At 42.9% G+C, this 19,042-nt stretch overlaps 1 protein-coding gene across 1 annotated transcript in view; it reads left to right on the top strand.

Moving 5' to 3' along the window:
• The first annotated feature begins 3,186 nt into the window (after positions 1-3,186).
• The window catches only part of btbd11b (BTB (POZ) domain containing 11b), a 99,647-nt gene continuing 83,791 nt past the window's right edge, over positions 3,187-19,042 (top strand). Inside the window, exon 1 of the mRNA XM_059652514.1 lies at positions 3,187-4,097. Coding sequence (XP_059508497.1) covers positions 3,269-4,097 — 829 coding nt within the window. The 5' untranslated portion in view covers positions 3,187-3,268. The remainder of the gene's footprint in view (positions 4,098-19,042) is intronic.

Here is a 19,042-nt window from a genome sequence, read left to right as displayed (position 1 = left end):
TGTCATAAATAATATATGGATTATGAGAATTGGAAAATGTAAATTCTTGGGTTGCAAAAGGCTTACCATTTGACGTGTTAGAACTCAAAAGACAAAAGATCAAATAGAACTAGGAATTGTCTGCTAGCTCTGTGGAAAATTTAAGCCAAAGCTTTAAATGGAGAGATAAAAGGGGTTTTATTAGTTTGGTTTTTGGACAATCCAGTGTGGGAAAACCCTAGGCATTTATGATGTTTGTTGCATAGCAACAGCCTCTGGTTGTGTGGTTTTCTCAGTATACACCTAGATAAGGCATTTACTAGAAAGGTTAGTGAGGAAAGAAGTCCTCTTGTTCTCGCCCACACTTTCTCTCTGTCTCACAATGAAGTATTGTGAGTCCTGAAAGTTTTAAATATTAGGGTTCCTAACTGAATCTGAAATCTGGTTTGAAAATCTTCTATCATTTTGCACTGGCAGCTACCAGATCTCCTTGACAGGAAATCAAGAGAAATGCGAGAATGTAATCAATTTTATTTTCTACACTCAAATCCTTGGTCTACAGAGACAATGTTTTTTTTTGGCTTTTTTCACTCATAATACCACTGTAGAGCAATGTTCGTATGAATGTATGTGGATTTGATGTAAAGGGGGATATAATTTAATCCAGAGACTGTAGGAACTGCAGATGCTGGAGAATCTGAGATAACAAGGTGTAGAACTGGATGAACACAGCAGGCCAAGCAGCTTCAGAGGAGCAGGAAAACTGATGTTTTGGGCCTAGACCCTTCTTCAGAGAAGATCCTTCATTTCTGAAGAAGGGTCTAGGCCCAAAACATTACCTTCCCTGCTCCTCTGATGCTGCTTGGCCTGATGTGTTCATCAGCTCTACACCCTGTTATCTATAGTTTAATCCATCACAGTTGCTTAGGTGATAACCAGTTTTTCACCCTTTATAACAATACATACTGTTGTAACAAGTTTTTTTTTAGCTTATTGAAGAAATCTGGTGAAAGTCTATTTTGTTTCAGGTAACTCCAATAAAGAGAAATTAATTGATCATTTTTGTCATTAAATAACATTTACACTTGCTATAGCTCATGGAGTCATGAGGCTCGATTCCACTTGTAATAACTCAGGAAATGTGGCTGGAAAGAAACATTATTTATTGCTGAACACCAAACTAGAGCTACTATTCACGGTATATACAGACTAGTCCCAGCCTGGACAGGCAGCTTTGTTATATTTTTCCCTGATCAACCTGCTCTGAGATAATATTGCACATTTGTAGAGGATGTGGGACTTGAACCTAGAATTACAAGCCCATTGCACCACAAGAACTCTTTGGGTCTGCTTTATTTTTAATTGTTTAATCAACCTGCTCAGAGATGTTATTACACACCTCCAGAGAAGGTGGGACAGCCTCCTGGCTCAGAGGCAGGGACACTACATTTCCACAAGAACCCCTTGGGTCTGCCTTTTTAGATTGTTTTCTTTATACTCAGAAATGTTCTTAAACATCAAATCATCATGACTTGGGTCTGCCTTATTTTTCTTTTTTATTTTAATATCTAGTTGCCTGTTACCGAGGGAAATCTCACCCAACATAGACGATGAAATCCATAGGAAGTTTAATTAGTGACTCCCCACAGGCCTCGTAGAGTTTTCACACCAATGCACTCCTCTGTCAGAGTTGTAACGAAGGTCACTGAACAGAAGAGCAGTTGTTCTGAAGAAGGAACACTGGATTTGAAAATTTAACTCTGTATTCTCTCCACAGATGTGGCCAGAACTGCTGTGGTCTTCCAGCAATTTCTGCTTTTGTTTCCTAAAAATGGGCTCTTGTGACCTGGAATGGTGCACCTGTGAAGGTAACAGAAGATGAATTAATAACAACTTGCAAAAGTGTAGGAAGAAAATGGTTTAATGGGGAAAATATAGGATTGGTACGAAGAACAGGATAACAACCGTTTCAATGCCGAAAAACTGTGTGAATCTATCCAAATGTAAAATTTATTTATGAAGGAAGGCAGCCAATTGATTGCAGAAAATTTACTCAGTTATTGTGAAATACCAGCATTCATCAGAAGATGAAACAACAGAAAAAAAGTGTCTGGTGGTGTCCCTACGTCTGAGGTAGAAGACCTGGTTTCAAGTACTACCTGCTCCAGATTTTTGATGTGCTTAATTGTTGCCAAATGTACCTAAGTACATTGAAAAGTTTTGTTTTCTGAGGAAGATCATAACTAACAATGACATACAGGCTTTGGGGTGCTTAGATAGGGTGAGACATATTAGGTTAAGACAGCACAGCAGGTGCACAAAGTCGAGGTCAACATCAGAATGAAATTGGAGGGGTCCATTCAGCAATCTAATAATAGCAGGGCAGAGACTGTACTTGAACATTTTGGTGCATGGCTTCAAGCTTCTGTATCTTCTGCTTGATGGAAGAGGTTGCCAGAAAGCATTATTGGGGTGGGAGGGGCCTTTGATGATGTTGGCAGCTTTTCCGCAGCAACGTGTAGTGTAGAATCCATGGATGTAAGGTTGGCTTCTGTGGTGGTCTGGCCTTGCGCACAACTTCCTATAATTTCTTATGATCCTGGGCAGAGCTGATCCAGTGCAGCAGGTCAGGCAATATCGGAGGAGCAGGAAAGTCAAAGTTTTGGTTTACAGCCTTCATCAGGATGGATCAGTGCTGTTGAAGAGTCCCGACCTGAAATGTCGACATTTGCTGCTCCTGTGATGCTGCTGACCTGCTGTGTTCGTCCAGCTCCGCACGGTATTGACTCTGACTCCAGCATCGGCAGCTCTTGCAATCTCCGAGCCGTTATGCATCCGGATACTACGCTTTCAATGGTGCATCTGTAAAAGAGGTGTGTTATTATATCTACGATCGAAAATATCTCACAATCTGCCCCCTGCGCAACACGAACCGGAGGATCCGAAAGCTTGCCCCTTTTAACAACTTCAACAACAGCTGTTGTGGTGGGGGACGGGATGAGGCGGTAAGCCAAGAGAACGCTCTCATTGGCTGGCGGGTGACAACCAATCGGAAAGTGGGTGTGGCTGATGATTTGCATATGGGGCGGAGAGAGGGGCGTACCCCACGTCAAAGCTACCAATCAGAAGGCGGGGGTGCGGCTTTATTTGCCTAGGTGGGCGGGGTCGCTGATGAATCAGCTGGAGCCTGAGGGGGGGATCTCCGCCGAGGCGCTGGCGGTGGGACGGCCTGGAGGCAGTGTAACTGGCGTCCGGCTGCTGCTCCTCACTTGGAATATGCAGCGTGGATATGGGCGGGCGGGCTAAACCTTGGGGTCGGACACTGGAGGACGCGAGCCGGGACTCTGGCTACGGGGGCGCTGCCGACTCGGTGCGCTCTTCCTCCACCAGCCTCTCGCTGTGCTGTTCCCCGGCCACTCATGGAGCGGAGCCCCGCGGCGTGGGGACCGGCGGTGGCAGCAGTAGCTGTGGCTCGGTGAGCGGGACTCTGGCCGAGGAGGCCGATATGCTGGAGTGCCGGCTGCCCGAGCCCGAGGAGCTGCCTTGGGTTCTGCCGCAGCTGCTGGCGGTGCTGGGCTCGGTACAGCAGCAGCAGCCACCGCTGGCTGAGTGTCCGCGGGACGCGCTGCGCCGCCTCTCCTGGCTGATAAGCCGGCCGCTCCTGCGGGTCGCGCGGGAGGCGCAGCGGCTGAGCCTGCGGTACGCCCGGTGCGGCCGGGCCGAGGTGCAGAGCGCCCTGCGGGCGGTGCTGTCCTGGCCACTGGCCCGGGGCTGCGTGGAGGCCGGACTGTCAGCGCTCTCCCTCTACAACATGAGTTGCTGCCGCGGCTTCAGCCAGGGCAAGTCGACTAGGTGTGGCCTCACCCTATCAGTAGGTAGCTTCTTCAGGTGGATGGTGGAAAGCGGACTCGCCCCGCGGATCCATCCGCACGCCGCTATCTACCTGACGGCTGCTATGGAGAGTCTGCTGAAGGAGCTGATGCTGCGGATCCTGCAGAGCGGGGAGGCCAGCTCGAAAATCAGCGTGGAAGTGATCGAGCAAACTGTCAACAATGACCCGGAGTTCTGGGGCATCTGCCAGCCCTATCTGCACCTCCTGTGTGGCAAGAATGCACAAGGTGAGTGCCACCGTGAGAAGTGGGCATCTGTCCTTTTGTCTAAGCCAGGATCTATCTGTGTGTATCTCTATTGAATTCCTCACTTGAAATGCAGGACTGATGATCCATCCGTTCATGGGATGTGGACTGTTACTTTAAAGCCAACATTTTGTTACTTATTCCTAACTGCCCTTGAACTGGCTCGGTCATCTCCGAGGATAAAAGCCAAATTAGTGTGGATTTTCGAGATCCGAAACGGAAAACAAGTGCCTGAGACTCAGTGGGTCTGAAAGTATCTGTAAACGGAGAAACGTTTCCAATTCTGAGACTGGCACCGTGACCTCGTTGGGTTTCTCCCGCACTTTGTTTTTATTTCAGATGCCCAGCATCAGCACTACTTGGCGTGTGATTTCTGAAATGACCTAGCCAGTTCAAGGGCAGTGAGGGGCAGATTATAAATGTTGGTTTTAAAGTGGCAGGATGGCCTCAAGGGCCTCGCTTTGCGCTTGTGACGCTATGATTTTCTTTCCCAATTTATTGGAATGTGGACATTTTTGGCTGGGCCACCATTTGTTGCCAATACCCAGTTGCCTTTGAGAATGAGGTCGACTCTCTGGGGGCGGGGGGGGTGGATTTTGACCTAGCAATGAAGAAACGGGCGATGGGTCCAAAAGTTTGAATGGGGAGTAGCTTGGAAGGGAACTTGTTGCCCTTCTCCTTCTGAATGGGAGAGGTTGTGGATTTGGAAGGTGCTGTCCAAGGTGCACTAGTGAATTTTTGCACTTCATCTCATAGATGGTGTACACAGCTGCTACTGAGCATTGATGGAAAGAGTGTTTAGTGGATGTAATAGCAATCAGGTTGGCTGTTTTGTTCTGGTTGGTGTGGGGCTTCCTTATGTTGGAGCAAACGGAGTATTCTACCACACTCCTGACTTTTCTGTTATAGATGAAGGCCAGGCTACTTCCTGAAATGATTTCAGAGGCCAGTTAAGAGTCAACTACATTGCCGTGAGTCTGGAGTAACACGTAGGCCAGACCAGGCAAGGATGACAGATTTCTATCTCCTGCAGGTCTTATGAACAACAATCAATGATCACTTTACAGTTGCCATTGCTGAGGTTAGCTTTTAACTCTGGATCTTATGGGTTGAATAGTAATTCTAGTAGCTACCATGGTGGAGTTTTGACCCATGTCCCCAGAGCATTAACATATACACTGGATTGGTAGCCCAGCAAGCTTACAAACCTGCCATCAGCTTCATGTGTGTGACTGTCTGTCTAATTTTGATTTTATAGCTTTCCTGCATAGCACCTTTCTCCATTTCACTGTGTTAAACCTGGTCAGTAAATGTAAGTTCTTCATGATAAGATTGAAGCTCAAGGGACCTAAATTTAACATGTCTTTTTTAGAACATGTGTTTTGAATAACTTGTTCTCCCCACATGACCTGTGGCTTTTCACTCCATCCTAGGAGTGCAGTGTTGTGTGACTGTTCACTGTCCCCTTGGTGAACCTACACCCTGGACCACAGCCTGCGTATGTGCATTGTGATACTACCACTGTGGTTTGATTTAGTGTTAATCTCAACAATAGAATTTTTTTTCTTGCTTCTGTGAAGTGAATGTTGCCAGTTAGTTGTCTGTCTTGAGCTGACCCTTAAAAGATGGTGGTGAGCTGCTGTCTTGAACCCATGCAGTCTGCATGGTGCAGGCATAGCCACAGTGTTAAGGCAGGTGTTCCAGGAAGCAACAGGGCAAATCTTATAATTCCAAGCCTGGATAGTGTGTGGCTTGGCAGCAGCTCTGAGATTGTGTGGTGTTTCAATGGGTCTGCTGCTATTGTCTGTCTTAGATGGTAGAGTTCACTGATTTTTAGAAAGTGCTGTTTGAAAGAACCTTGGTGAGTCACTGGTATTGCAATATGTTTGGTAATAACTAGTAGCCAAATGTGGTGAGATGTAGAGCGACTGATGTTAATTTGGTAAGGATTCTTCCTCACTGCAGAACTCCTCATGTTTTTGAGTTACTTTGATTCACCTGTTTTACTTTAAACAATGAATTAGGTGTGGAGGTAAGCCATTCAACCCCCTTGAGCATATTCTGAACTTCAGGTAAGACCATGGCTGGCCTGACTGTGGCCTGAACTCCCCAGTCCCGACCACTGCCTCCACTCTGCCTTGTTGAGGTAGTGAATTTCTCCCTGCATCAGTTTTGAATGGGTGACCCCTTGTCATTAAGCTGTATTCCTGATTTGTGTCTTGCCCACAAATGTGGGCATCCATTTGTATGGGGCTAGTCTGGGGAAATGAGGAAAGAGTTTATTTCCTGTTGGCAGGAGTTGAGCAGCAGGGAGACTATCTGTCTATAACGTGCACTTTTATCTTTGGATTAGGTTGCAGTCTCTAGCCTCCTATTGTAAGTTACATAAGCAGTTCCATATTTAAGATATCGATTATAGTCATATGAAATTGCATTTTAATTTCACAAACTTTAGGATCATGAAACACAGCTGTGAAGGTAACTCAAACTTTGAGAGTTTTGAGATGTAAGAGTAGCTGTAGTAAGTGGTGCCTGAATGCAGATTGGCAGCATCTGCTGGCATCAGATCTGGACAGGGCCAAGTACTGGGCAGGTGACTTGCTGATTTGGATCCCCCAAGCACTGCTTCACATTAGCACTATTTCATGCATAGAAATTGTTTTGGCCATTAATAATTTAACCAGTATGTCTTAACTTCTCAACAGAAAATGTTACTCAACTTTAATTATTAAAGTAGCCTTGTCACCATCAGTGGGAATTTTGAGCAGCATTAGATCCTGCAGTAGCTTTATTCCCCTCTACGGAGTTGATGGCATTTCAGCAGTTTGTTTATCATTATATATAAAACATCTAAATATCTAGTCTTAATAATATGCAATCATTAGCACCATTGAGATTGGCAAAATGGTATCTTTGCTTCTCTGATAGTAGGAACTGCAGATGCTGGAGAAACTGAGAACGAGGTGTAGAGCTGGCCTGCTTGCTCTGCTGTGTTCATCAGCTCTACACCTTATCTTTGCTTCTGTTTCTTTTGCTCACTTCCAATAACTATCTCAAGGTACTTTTAGAATGTTGCATCCTTGTCATGCACTGGTACAGAAAACTAGTAGCGCTGATTTTGTTGTGTACCTGGAACAGGAACTGTGTCCACTCTGCTCACAGGTGTGTGAAATATTGCACTTGCCACTCTATCGTGGCACTTAGCTTCCTGACTTACTCCAGTGCTCAGAGGTAATGGGAACTGCAGATGCTGGAGAATCTGAGAAGTGTGAAGCTGGATGAGCACAGCAGGCCAAGCTGCATCTTAAGAGCACAAAAGCTGGTGTCTTGGGCCTGGTCCTTTCGGGTCTAGACCCGAAACGTCAGCTTTTGTGCTCCTAAGATGCTGCTTGGCCTGCTGTGTTATCCAGCTTCACACTCTGTTACTCCAGTGCTAAATTCACTGACAGTCACACCCATTCCAAGGCATAACTTGTTACCACACTGCCTCACTTGGCTTGTAGAAACTGCAGAAACATTTTGAGAAAGAGGGCATTTTAGAGGTTCTATAGTTGGTTAAGTTGCTGAATGTTATGGATGATCCTGCTTTTTGATGCGGGACACCTACCTGTGGCCATTCTAGTAATGACACCACAGTTACTGCAACTGCTTGGATAGAGAGCATCTTGCAGTTGTGATAGAACAATCGCAGTATTTGTAGAAATGGTCCCAAGTGATGGAGGAACTGTGGGAGAAATACTCTGGCAACATGTCTGCCCATTCATAAATATACAAAAGATTTACCTCTTGCACTTGTCAGGATAAAGATGTTTTTGCCAAATTTTCAAACAACCACAACAATTTATACTTCACAAGAGGATGCTGATTATTTGACACGCTGACCCTGTTGGCAAAGTGCCAACATGGACAAAGCACCAGGGAGCAATAGGCTTCCAAGTTGCTTGTGTACAAAGTGTCATTTTGAGCATGTGCAAGTGAACCACGTTATGAACTCAACTGATTTTCAGTTTGTTGATTGTGCAATTATAGGAGCAAATGGGATTATTCAAGTGCTGTCCAATTGTGGGATCTAATCGCCGAGACATTTTGTTACACATTTTGCAAGCTTTGTGCAATGTATTGGCAACTCAATGAACCTCTATCTGTGATTAGATTGAATGTCTAAAATTTTTTTGCATCTCTAGTGATGCAGCACACCCTTGGTTTAAAAACCCCTCCAATTCTGCTTTGATTTGGAAGATATCACCATTCCTGCAGTGTAATATGTCAAAATCCAGGAACTCCCCCCTAACAACACTGGGTCTCCCTACCCGCCATGGACTAGCAGTCAAAGCAGCATCTGCTGTCTTTCCCAGGCCAATTAAGAATGGGGACAAATACTGGCCCAGCCAGCAGCACCCATATCCTGTCATTAATCCAGGAGCAGGCTTCTGTGTTTTATCAATGTGAGCATGTTTGGGAGAAAAGCATTAAGGAATGGGACTCTGAATAAGAGGAGCCATCAAGAAGTCAAGAAAAAATACATTAGCCATGAAGAGCAAGTTTACTATTCAGGATAGATAGGGGCACAGTAAAGGGAGGGAAAAGAATTCTGGTTTAAGTGGCATTTATTTCAATGCACGATGAGGAAGGCAGATGAGCTCAGAGCATGGTTTGGCTCTGGGGTCACAGATACTATAGCCAAAACAGAAACATGGCTGAGAGAAGGACAGAACTGGCAGTTCAATGTTCCAGGATGCAGAAGCTAAAGGCATGAGAGGTACAAGTAAACGAGAAGACTTCATAACACTTCAGTCTGTCAGAGATTACTTTGGGTCCAGTGACCATAACCCCACCCCCTTAGTTTTAACATCGTTATTTGGGTTTAAAAAAAAGACAGATCCACAGTTTAAGGTGCTAAAGTGGAGCAGGGCCAATTTTGGGGCCTTCAGGCAGGATCTAGCAGAGGTCAATTGGGTGAGTCTCCCTTTTAAGGAAAATGAATGACTGGCAAATGGGAGGCTTTTGTGATTTCAAGAGCACAGGGACTGTTAGGGTGAAAGAAAAAGCTGGCAGGTTTAGGGATCTCTGGCTGCTGAGGAATCTTGAGGCTCTGGTCAGGAAAAAGGAAGGCAGCATATATTGGGTTTAAGCTATTGGACTCAAGTGAATCCTGTTGATTTCTGACTATAAAAAGCGTAGGAGCACACTTGAGATGGAAATCAGATGAGTGAGAAGAATCTGGCAGATAAACTTTAAAGATAATATAGCTTAGAGTAAAAGGGTGGCTAGGGAGAGAATAGGTACCCTTAAAGATCAGCATGGCTGTCTGTGTGGAGCCACAGGAGATGGGGGGTGGGGGTAGAATTTTTAATGAAAATTTCTTCTGTTTACTGAAGAGAGAATCATGGATGCTAAGAAAATAAGGGGGAAAAAGTAGGCATGTTTTGGACTGCATACATTACCTGAGAGTAGGTGCCTGCAGCCTTAAAGCACATTCAGGTGGATAGGCCCTTGGGTCTGATCAAGTCCATCCTTGGATGTTGTAGGAGGCTAGGGGAAACAATTGCAGAGGCCCTTGCAGAAATTTTTACCTTAGCCACTAGTGAAGTTTTGGAAGACTGGAGGGTGGCTAACATTCTTTAAGAAAGGCAACAAAGACCAGCCAAGGAACTACAGGCCAGTGAGCCTGACATCAGTGGTAGGCAATTTATTGGACAGGATACAGAGGAACAAAATCAACTGACTCTCAGATAGTCAAGGTCCAATTTAGGAACAGTCAGAATGGATTTGTATGCAGGAAGTCCTGTCTGACAGTTTTTTTTTGAAGAGGTAACCAAGAGGGTAGATTAGGGTAGGGCAGTGGATGAAGTTTGTATAAACTTCATGGCCTTTGACAAGGTCCTGCATGGCAGGCTAGTCATGAAGGTTAGGTTGCATGGGATCCAGGGAGAGTTAGCTAATTGGATTCATAATTGGCTCAATTTCAGAAGGAGGCAGAGGGTGACAGTTCAAGGTTGTTTCTCAGTCTGGAGGCCTGTGACTAATGGTGTCACAAGAGTCAGCGCTGGGCCCTTTAGTTGTTGTTTATGTAATTGATCTGGGTGTGAATGTACAAGGCATGGTTAGTAAGTTTGCAGAGGATACAAAATTAGGAGGTATCACTAGGGAAAGTTCTCAAATTAGAGGGATCTTGACCAGAAGTGGACTGAGGATTAGAAAGTGCAATTCACATGTGAGGTGTTGCATTTTGGAAAGTCAAACAAGATAGAGCTTGTACAGTAAATAAGATCCTGAGGACTGCTGTGGAACAGAGGCACTCAGGAGTGCAAGTACATAGTTTGTTGAAAGTGGCATCATTGGTGTTTGGCATGTTGCCCTTCATTGGTCAAGGCATTGAGTATAGGAGTTGGGATATTGTTACAGTTGTATAAATCTTTGAGGCTGCACTTGGAGTATTGTACACAGTTTTGGCCATCCTGTTCTAGGAAGGACCTAGTCAAACCAGAAAGTATGCAAAGAAGATTTACAAGGATGTAAACAGGACTAGTAGGCCTGAGGTATAGGGAGGGGTTGGTCACTTTAGGATTTGTTCTCATGTTCCAAGGAATAAAGGAGTGATCTTATTGTGCATAAAGTCATGAGGGGCTTAGATAGGATGAATGTATACATATAGTCTTTCCCAGGATGGGGAATTGAAAATGAGGGCATAGGTTTAAGGTGAAAGGGGAAAGATTTAAGAACCTGAGGGGCAACTTCTTGACTTGGAGAGTGGTGCCTATATGGAATGGGCTGCTGGAGAAAGTGGCTGAGGCAGGTACAGTTACAAAATGTAAAAAATGGATAGGTACATGGTTGGGAGGGGTTTAGAAGGATAGGGATCAAATGCAGGCAATCAGAACTAGCTGAATGGGCACCATTTGTCAGCATGGACCAGTTTGAGCCAAAGATCCTGTTTCCATGCTGTATGACAAGGGTCATAAAGTCAATGACTCTAACCTTGTTTCCCACCCCTCTAGCTTGGGGTACCTTGGACCATGGGACAGTCTCAGAATAAGGGATAGGCCACTTAGGACTGAACTGAGGAGGAATTTCTTCATTGAGCGTGGTGAATGTTTAAAGTTTTCTACCCTGGTGACTCAGTCATTTGAGTATGTTCAATATAGAATTCAGTAGGTTTGTTTAAGCATTACAGGGAAATAGTGTTGAAGTTGAAGCCAGCAATCCCATTGAATATCAGTAAACTCGTCTGAATTGCCACCTTCTTCCTATTTCATTTGTAACCTCTGAGCGTTGCCAAATGAGCCAAGGTGACACCTAATCAATATTCCCAAGAAAAGATCACCTGTTACAGTCACTATCATTTGTTATTAAACAAGACCAGGCCCTTCCCTGTCTAAGGCTATTGAGAAACCTGAGATCTGTAGTACAACAAAATTGGTAACTATATACTGGTTCCTAGCCTGAGGCTGTTCTGTGGGTGAGGAGGGACTTGAGCCCGTGTCACCCTTTAATTTCCAACAGCTACAGATGGCTTTCTAGATTCTTGGTTACACTGCCACAATCTGATTAGAAAGATTAAGGAATTTTAATGTTCTGCCATGCAGTCTAAACCTCTCAGCACATTCTCATCAGTTTATCATTGTGCAGCTCATTTGTTTGGTTTAGAAAGGTGACTGTCTAGTTTAGATTATAACGGCTGTGTTTGTTTTTTCTCAAGCTAATGTCACTGGGCAGTGCTGTTCAGTTCACAGCTATGTAAAATGTTGCTGGAAGATACTGAGCTTCTTGAACCCTCATTGCTGAAAATATTCAGACTTCGGTGACTGACTCTCTCTAATACAGCAGAGAGATCTGGGCCCTGTAATGTCATGCACTGTGCATCCACCTGGGCAGGAAGTGTTTAGGTCTGTATCTAACCTGCTGAAAGAGCTGGGAGTGGCCCTGAGATATGCTATACATACTCCTGCTTTTTTAAACACCGAGTTGCTGTAAACTCAACACATTTTAAGCACATTTGTAAAGGCCCATTTAGACTGAGTTAACAGGCGCTGATTGTAAATACACCCTGAGAGACCCAGGGAGCTGAGCAGATTGTAAAAGGCAGTTTGTACCCACTATTTATTTGAATTCACAGCAAATGTAACAGATTGATGGATGACGATATGTCAGGACTTTCTAAAGCCAGGCTTTCAGGAGACCTTCATCTCCCTCCTGAGTAGTGTGCTGTATCCATACTCGTGTTTATTGTGTTATTAGTTGGTGAGGTGACTGGATTAGAGAAGGTTTGTACAAGCTATTTGGGATAGTGTCATTGATTCAGAGGAAATCAGCCAGGGCTTCTGTTGGGGAATGGCTTAATGTTGGATACCATACAGAGCTTGGATAAGAAACTGATTTGTATCACATGGGCATACATAAGTTTTCATAACTTTGTTAATCATTGTTAAAGTTAAAGCTGTGACTTTGAGCATGTTCCCTCAATATAAGACGACAGTTTGTGCCCTTGATTAGTGACCAGTGATCTGAGCTACAAATGTTTTCGTGGGTTTACGTGAAGGGGGACTAGTGGGGAAAGACCACTATCTGAGGTCTCTCTGCCAAAGTTAAATGGGGGCCCGTCCAGTTATCAGACCCTCCTGATGCTCCAAATGTATGTAAATATAGTCTTGAACAAGTAAGAAATGCCTTTGAGATAACAAGGGGGATGAACACAACAGGCCAAGCAGAAATGCCTTCGGTTTGTTTGCTGGATAGAGTCAAACTCCAATGTATGTTTGTTTCTTCAAATGCTGCTGTACAAAACCAAACTGCTTCAGTGACTATGCATATAAAAGATATTTTTGAGTAAAGTCTGTTTTTTGAATTTTCAAAAAATTGTGAAGGGGAATTTGTTCTAGGCAGTTATCCAATTGGCACTAACCATTTATGAACGTTTTGAAGTATTCAAGTTTCTGATCTCCTGGGCTATTAACCTGCAAGATTATTTTAAATTCTACATCAGGGACATTGTCATAATAGGCAAAGGAATTATTTGGAGTTGACTAGTTAAGGCGTAGTGGATAATGCTGGCAGCTTGAGCATAGGAGATACAGGAGTCTATTCAGTGTTGGTTAATGTGTTTTATTGTTGGATGTTTAAATGTGGGTTTGCTCCTAAAAATCTACACTTGCACATTCTGGGGAACATTTTCTGAAGACAAATCTCAGGCATGTAATTAATCTTTTAAAATTATTTCAGATATTGCTGGAATTATTTGACAAGTCTCAGCAGTTTTGGAGAAACAGCTAACGTTTCAGGTCATTGGCTCTTCAGGACTGAGAAAGAATAGCAATGTAATAGACTTTTACAATACTTGATATGCTTAGTCCAAGATTTTAAAAAAACTTGCTAGTGTTGAGTCCTGACCTGTTTACACTGCATTTCTGAAGCACTGTTATTAATGTTACAGCATGTTCAAATAAATGCGTTATTCAACAATGGGACAACAAATAGGAGATACCACCTCCTGTTAATCAAAAGCAGAATGAGATTATTCTAGGAGATTAATCACTTTAGGGGTGTGAAGAGGGTTTTTGCTGTGGTTTTTTCCTCCCTCGCCTAAGTGCCTGAGTTTTTATTCAATGTCCTGCCCTCTTCCAGGAGATGATGCAGTTTCTGATAGTGCCTATATTGTCTTGCATTATGGGTTTTAGAACGAGTTGGGTGGCCCAAGCAATATTTTGCAGTGTCCAGGTATGGCTCAGTTTCTTGCACACTCAGAGTCACAAGGTTACAAGTTCAAGTCTCACTCTAGGGCTTGAGCACAAGCTTTAAAAACAAAAATTGGAAACACCACAGTGCTTGTTTTGTAATTTTGGTATAATTGTCATTGTGACAAGTTTAACTTTGTTACAAATGGGCAGTTCTTTTCTGTATGGGAGGTCACATTCTCTTGACTTTGCAATGTATTTGCATTCACACATATGGTACTGTGTGGCATTATATATTGCAGAAAACATTTTGTGTAGATTGAGTTAAAAACTACATCCAATTTCTCATCAGGAGTGTTCATCTTTTGAGTTTATGTTGGAAGCTGATCTACCATGTGATTGTTCTCCAAATGATCTTGTCTCTGTAAGCTCTTAACATCAGTTAGAGGTGGAAAAGTAATTATGTAGGAACCAGGGGTACAATCCAATCTTGCATGATTTTTTAACAACAGTCCTGATAATATTTTTGAAGATAACTCTAGCTTTGTGTGACATGTGACCCACTTTGGGCATGAAAAATTTAATGATTCTATTACGTTCGGTCATGTGCATATTGGTTAGTCTGGCTATTCTGCCCCATGCCTTTTCCTAACTACCAGTCCCCTAAACTGGGAGCTGCAGCAAGTTTTAGTGCTTGCTGATGTTCTGCCTTCATGAGGAGGGTGAGGAGAATACTTGTTCCACTCCTTCACAGACTGCAACCAAACTTGTATTGCATAAGGGAGGTGATACTGTAGATACTGGGCTGCATACAATCTAAACGTATCAAACAAATCAACCCAGTGCCTCTGATTAACAAATGCAAAACCCGATTCACTGCAAATAAAAACACTCTAGCAATGATGCAATAAAGAAGAAATTTAAAGACGACAGACCAAAGAAGACTTGCTCCAGCATTTGGAGTTTTACATTCTACACATTGTGCGTGGCATTGGAGCTTATTCCTTGGGTTAGTTATGGCTGATCAAATTTTTTTACTGGGAGGTGGTACTGTAGATTCAGACTTGTCCTTTAACAATGCTTAACTTTTGGTGATGAGGCCTTCTAGCTGGTTTAAACTCCCCTATCAGATGAGGGGTTTCAGAAAGTGGGCATCTGTGCCCGTGACAAGTTGAGACTAAAAACAATTTGCTGTCTTGTGACCTCTCTCACACTCAATGTTGCAGACTCAGTATCTCTATTGAAGCAGCTTTGTGTTTTGTGCAAATGCAACATTATTTTTTCTGCTGTTGCCAGTGACCTTTGATTGAAAAGTGTGTTCTTTTCAAAAAGCTTGATACACATGTCCAGCTGATTTATGTCATAAATTAATATTTCAGACAACACTGGAGAAAGGTTACAGATTAATATAGCTGTATCTTCATTTGTGTTTCTCCCTCTGCAATTAACTGGATCTGGTCAGGCAATGTTCGTATGTAGGGAGAACTGAAGATTTAATACAGAAGTGAACCTTTTTTCTCTTCTGAATCTCCCACTTCAACTGGCTTTCCTGCAAAGGTGATGTTAGTATATAAACACTTGCCCCATCCTGGGTCTGAGGAACATTTTGTGCTTTCCAATTCACTAAAAGTTGCAGCAGAACTGGATTGTCCCCATCCAGCTTTTCTGGTGTACAGGGCAATGGAAACAAAACAAGCTAGGTTAACCACATAAATTTGAGTTGGAAAGCTAGGCCCTGGTGCCAACACTGAGCCCCCAGAAGTTGTTGGCATCGATTTGCATAGTGTATAAATAGATTTGTAAATGCAGCAAAAACCCAAAGCCCTGGAGAGCTGATCCAGAATCTTTGCTATATGGTAAACAGTGTAGGCTTCAAATGTCCAGTGTGCAAAAAACAAACGTTGGTGAAATCTCTGCACGATTTTTGTTTCAACATGTAAAATCTTGCTATGTAACTTTCTTTGTGAATAAATAAGTTACTTTGCAGTGGGGCAGTTCTCAAGAATGGAGCCTCCCAAGTAGGATGGCCTGTATATTCCTGTAGCTGAATTAATTCTGTCAAGCTAGTAATTACATTTGAAGTGCAATCATTTCCTTGACACTTTCACAGACTGTGTAGAGCATCTTCACTCTGCAAACTGTGCCTGCTAAACTTGTCAACAGTGCAGCATCTCGGAAAGTACAGGTTTTTATTCCTATAACAATACCTATCCCATCTTAATGTTAAGCAAACGGTGAATTGCAACTTGACACTTGCCATTTTTCAAACAATGCAGGAAATACTTTTCATTCCACTTATGCTGCTAAAGTTTGAAAGCTCATTGAGATAAGAGGCTGTAATTTTCCGATGACTGAAGAAGTGAAGACATGACTGCTGATATTGCAGTGTTGTGTATATACCATTCATAATTTCAGAGATGAACTTTTTTAAAATGGGCATATACTCTGTGCTGCTACAGATTTGGCTGAGCACTGAAGGTCAGCCATTGGTTTTATAATTTTGAAAACTTCACAATGTCCTTGGAACCCACACCCCAGTGATTATCAATGCTAGAAGTTTGGGTTAGAGTTGGAGCCTGAAACTAGTGATTTTGTAGATCTCCCTGAGAGGGCATTTGCAGTACAAAACACTCAAGTGATCATAGGGGACATCAAGGAAAGGAGCCTGTAGGATGTAGACCAGGGCTGGTCTGCTCTGGACAGAGTCCACAGTAATATTTGTCATATTTATGCAACATGTAAATGGTTGTGATGCAGTAAATTCATTGTTTATTGAAAATACTCTTCTAGTTAGACCACAATGACAAATGTTTCCGCCCATACCAAATCATTTTTGGGTTGAAGGAACCTACTCAACAGATAAGTGGGTGTAGGCCATTCGGCCCTGTGAGCCTGCTCTGTCATTCAATAAGATCATGGCTGATCTGACATTCTTTTTCCACCTTTTTTCCCCCAAACCTTTTTCCCTGACCTGATTCGAGAATCTGTCTCTCCATCTTGAACACAAAGGACCCTGCCCACCCCTCCCAACCAATCCCACAGCTCTGTGGCAAGAAGTTTCAAAATCTCTCTCAATTCCCCACAAAAATTTGTCCTCCTTGTCTGTTTTTAAATAGGCAACCCTTCATTCTGAGATCATGCCCTCTGAACCTAGACTCTCCCACAACAAAAAACATCCTCTGTACTCACACTGTCAAACCCCTTAACAATGCCACGTGTTTCAACGAGATCACCCCTCATTCTTCCAAACTCTGAGTAGAGCCCCAACCTGTCTCGCCTTTGCTCATAAAACAATTTCTTTATGCTGAGGATTGTCCTTTTGTGAACTGCCTCTAATGAAACGATACCTCCATTAAATAAGGGGACTCTATCTCTACTCACTAATCCCAGATGTGGTCTCACCAGCACCTTGTATGGTTTTACTAAAACTTCCCTAATGTTTATCCTCCAGCCCCCTTGAAATAAAGGCCCTTCCTGATTACCTGCTGCTCCTGTGTGCTAGCTATCTGTTTCATGTACAGATTACCCTGAGTTTGTGTCACCACTTTCTGCAGTTTTCTCTTTTTTAAATAATCTGCTTTCATGTTCTTCAAAAATGAACAACTTCAAATTTCCCACATTATACTCCCATTTGCCAATTTTTAGCCTGTTATTTAACCTATCAATATCTCTCTGTAAAAATAGTTTTAATCCTCATGTAGCTTGTTTTTCCAGCTATATTTGCTCTCTGCAAATTTTGGTTACAATACATTCTGGTTCTTCCTCCCTGTCATTATATATTGTAAACAATTGTCCCAGCACTGATTCCATGTAGAACCCCACGGGTCACCAACCTGAGGAAAGTACCACTTGTCCCCACTATTTCTTGCCCATGAACCAATTCTCTATCTAAGCCAAGGTATCACCTCCAACACTGGTCTTTTTTGACTTAACCTCTTGAGGTATCTCTTCAAATGCCTTCTGGAAGTCCAAATATAATATATCTTCAGGCTCCCCTTTGTCCAGTCTGTTGGGGCTTCTAGAGATTACTGCTGAAGGCTAGTGGATAATCAGTGTTTGGTCACTTCTAAATTAGCACATGCAACCAGATTACATACTGCTAACCATGTCAAATACAAATTAAATCTGCATCTTGTGATACCTGAGATGTTTTCCATTGACTTGGAGTGGTTCTGGAACTACAAATTTAGACTTAACCAAAAGAGGAGCACTAGAAATATTCCAAGGATCCTTTGCAGTGATTACTGAATGTGGGGACCATTTAATGTGGACAAGTTGGGCCTCTATCTGGCATTTAGTAGAATGAGAGAGAATTTCATTGAGGTAGACAGAGTAGATGCTGAAGGGGACATTAGAATTCGGGCCACATTTTTAAAAATAAAGAGCCTTCTAGTTAGGACAAGTGAGGAGAAACTCTTCAAAGGTCTGTTTTGTGATTGGAACATTCATCATGGGACCGAAGGGGGAGGGGGCTGTATTACTGCCTATTGAATGGAAGTAAATCAATTCCTGATCAAGCAAGGAGTCTAGTTTTGGGTATAGGCAGGATTGTGGTGCCAAGCTCATGATCAAATCAGCCATGATTTTACAGACTGGGAGAGCAGGCTATGGGGCTGAATGTACATTGTTGAACATACAAGTTTTGAGCAACAATAGACCAGAGTGCTTTGGCTCAAAGATTACCCCTGCTCCCCCAACTTAACCCTTTCACAGGGTATTTGAGACCACTATGTTGACTGGATTCATGTATAAATCTCAACTAGCTTTACTTCCCTTAAACTCTACCCCCAGGATTGTATCTCATACTGAGTTCATCATTCTTGTTCTCAGCAATATCATTGAACTCCTTGTTCAGTATTCCGTTAAATGATTTTTCATTTCTCGGAGCATAAGCATTGTGTGGGGCATCAGATTGTACTTGGAGCACTAAGAGCTGTTTTGATCACTTAGTTGTTTTTTCGAGTAAGATACATACACATGTGTATGTATATTACCCAAACTTTCAGTTCCTTCAAATTTCCAGTAATTTTCAGTTTCCTGTTTTATGTATTATTCAGCTAATGTTTAAACAGCCAGATTTGTTCAGTTGGTATTATTGCTAAATATCATTGTGCTTACTAAAGGCAGCAATCCTAGGGTATAGTAGTTTTACAGGTTAAAAGTATCAAAGCAAAATAACGGGAGGTCAAACTTTCAGTCTGCTCCATTGTTCAATAAACCTGTCACCATCTACGTCAACTCCACTTTCCTGCCCTA

Source organism: Stegostoma tigrinum, chromosome 18, assembly GCF_030684315.1.
Source record: "Stegostoma tigrinum isolate sSteTig4 chromosome 18, sSteTig4.hap1, whole genome shotgun sequence".
Lineage (NCBI taxonomy): Eukaryota > Metazoa > Chordata > Chondrichthyes > Orectolobiformes > Stegostomatidae > Stegostoma > Stegostoma tigrinum.
Note: the sequence above shows the minus strand (reverse complement) of the source record. Positions and strands in the feature narration are given on the sequence as shown.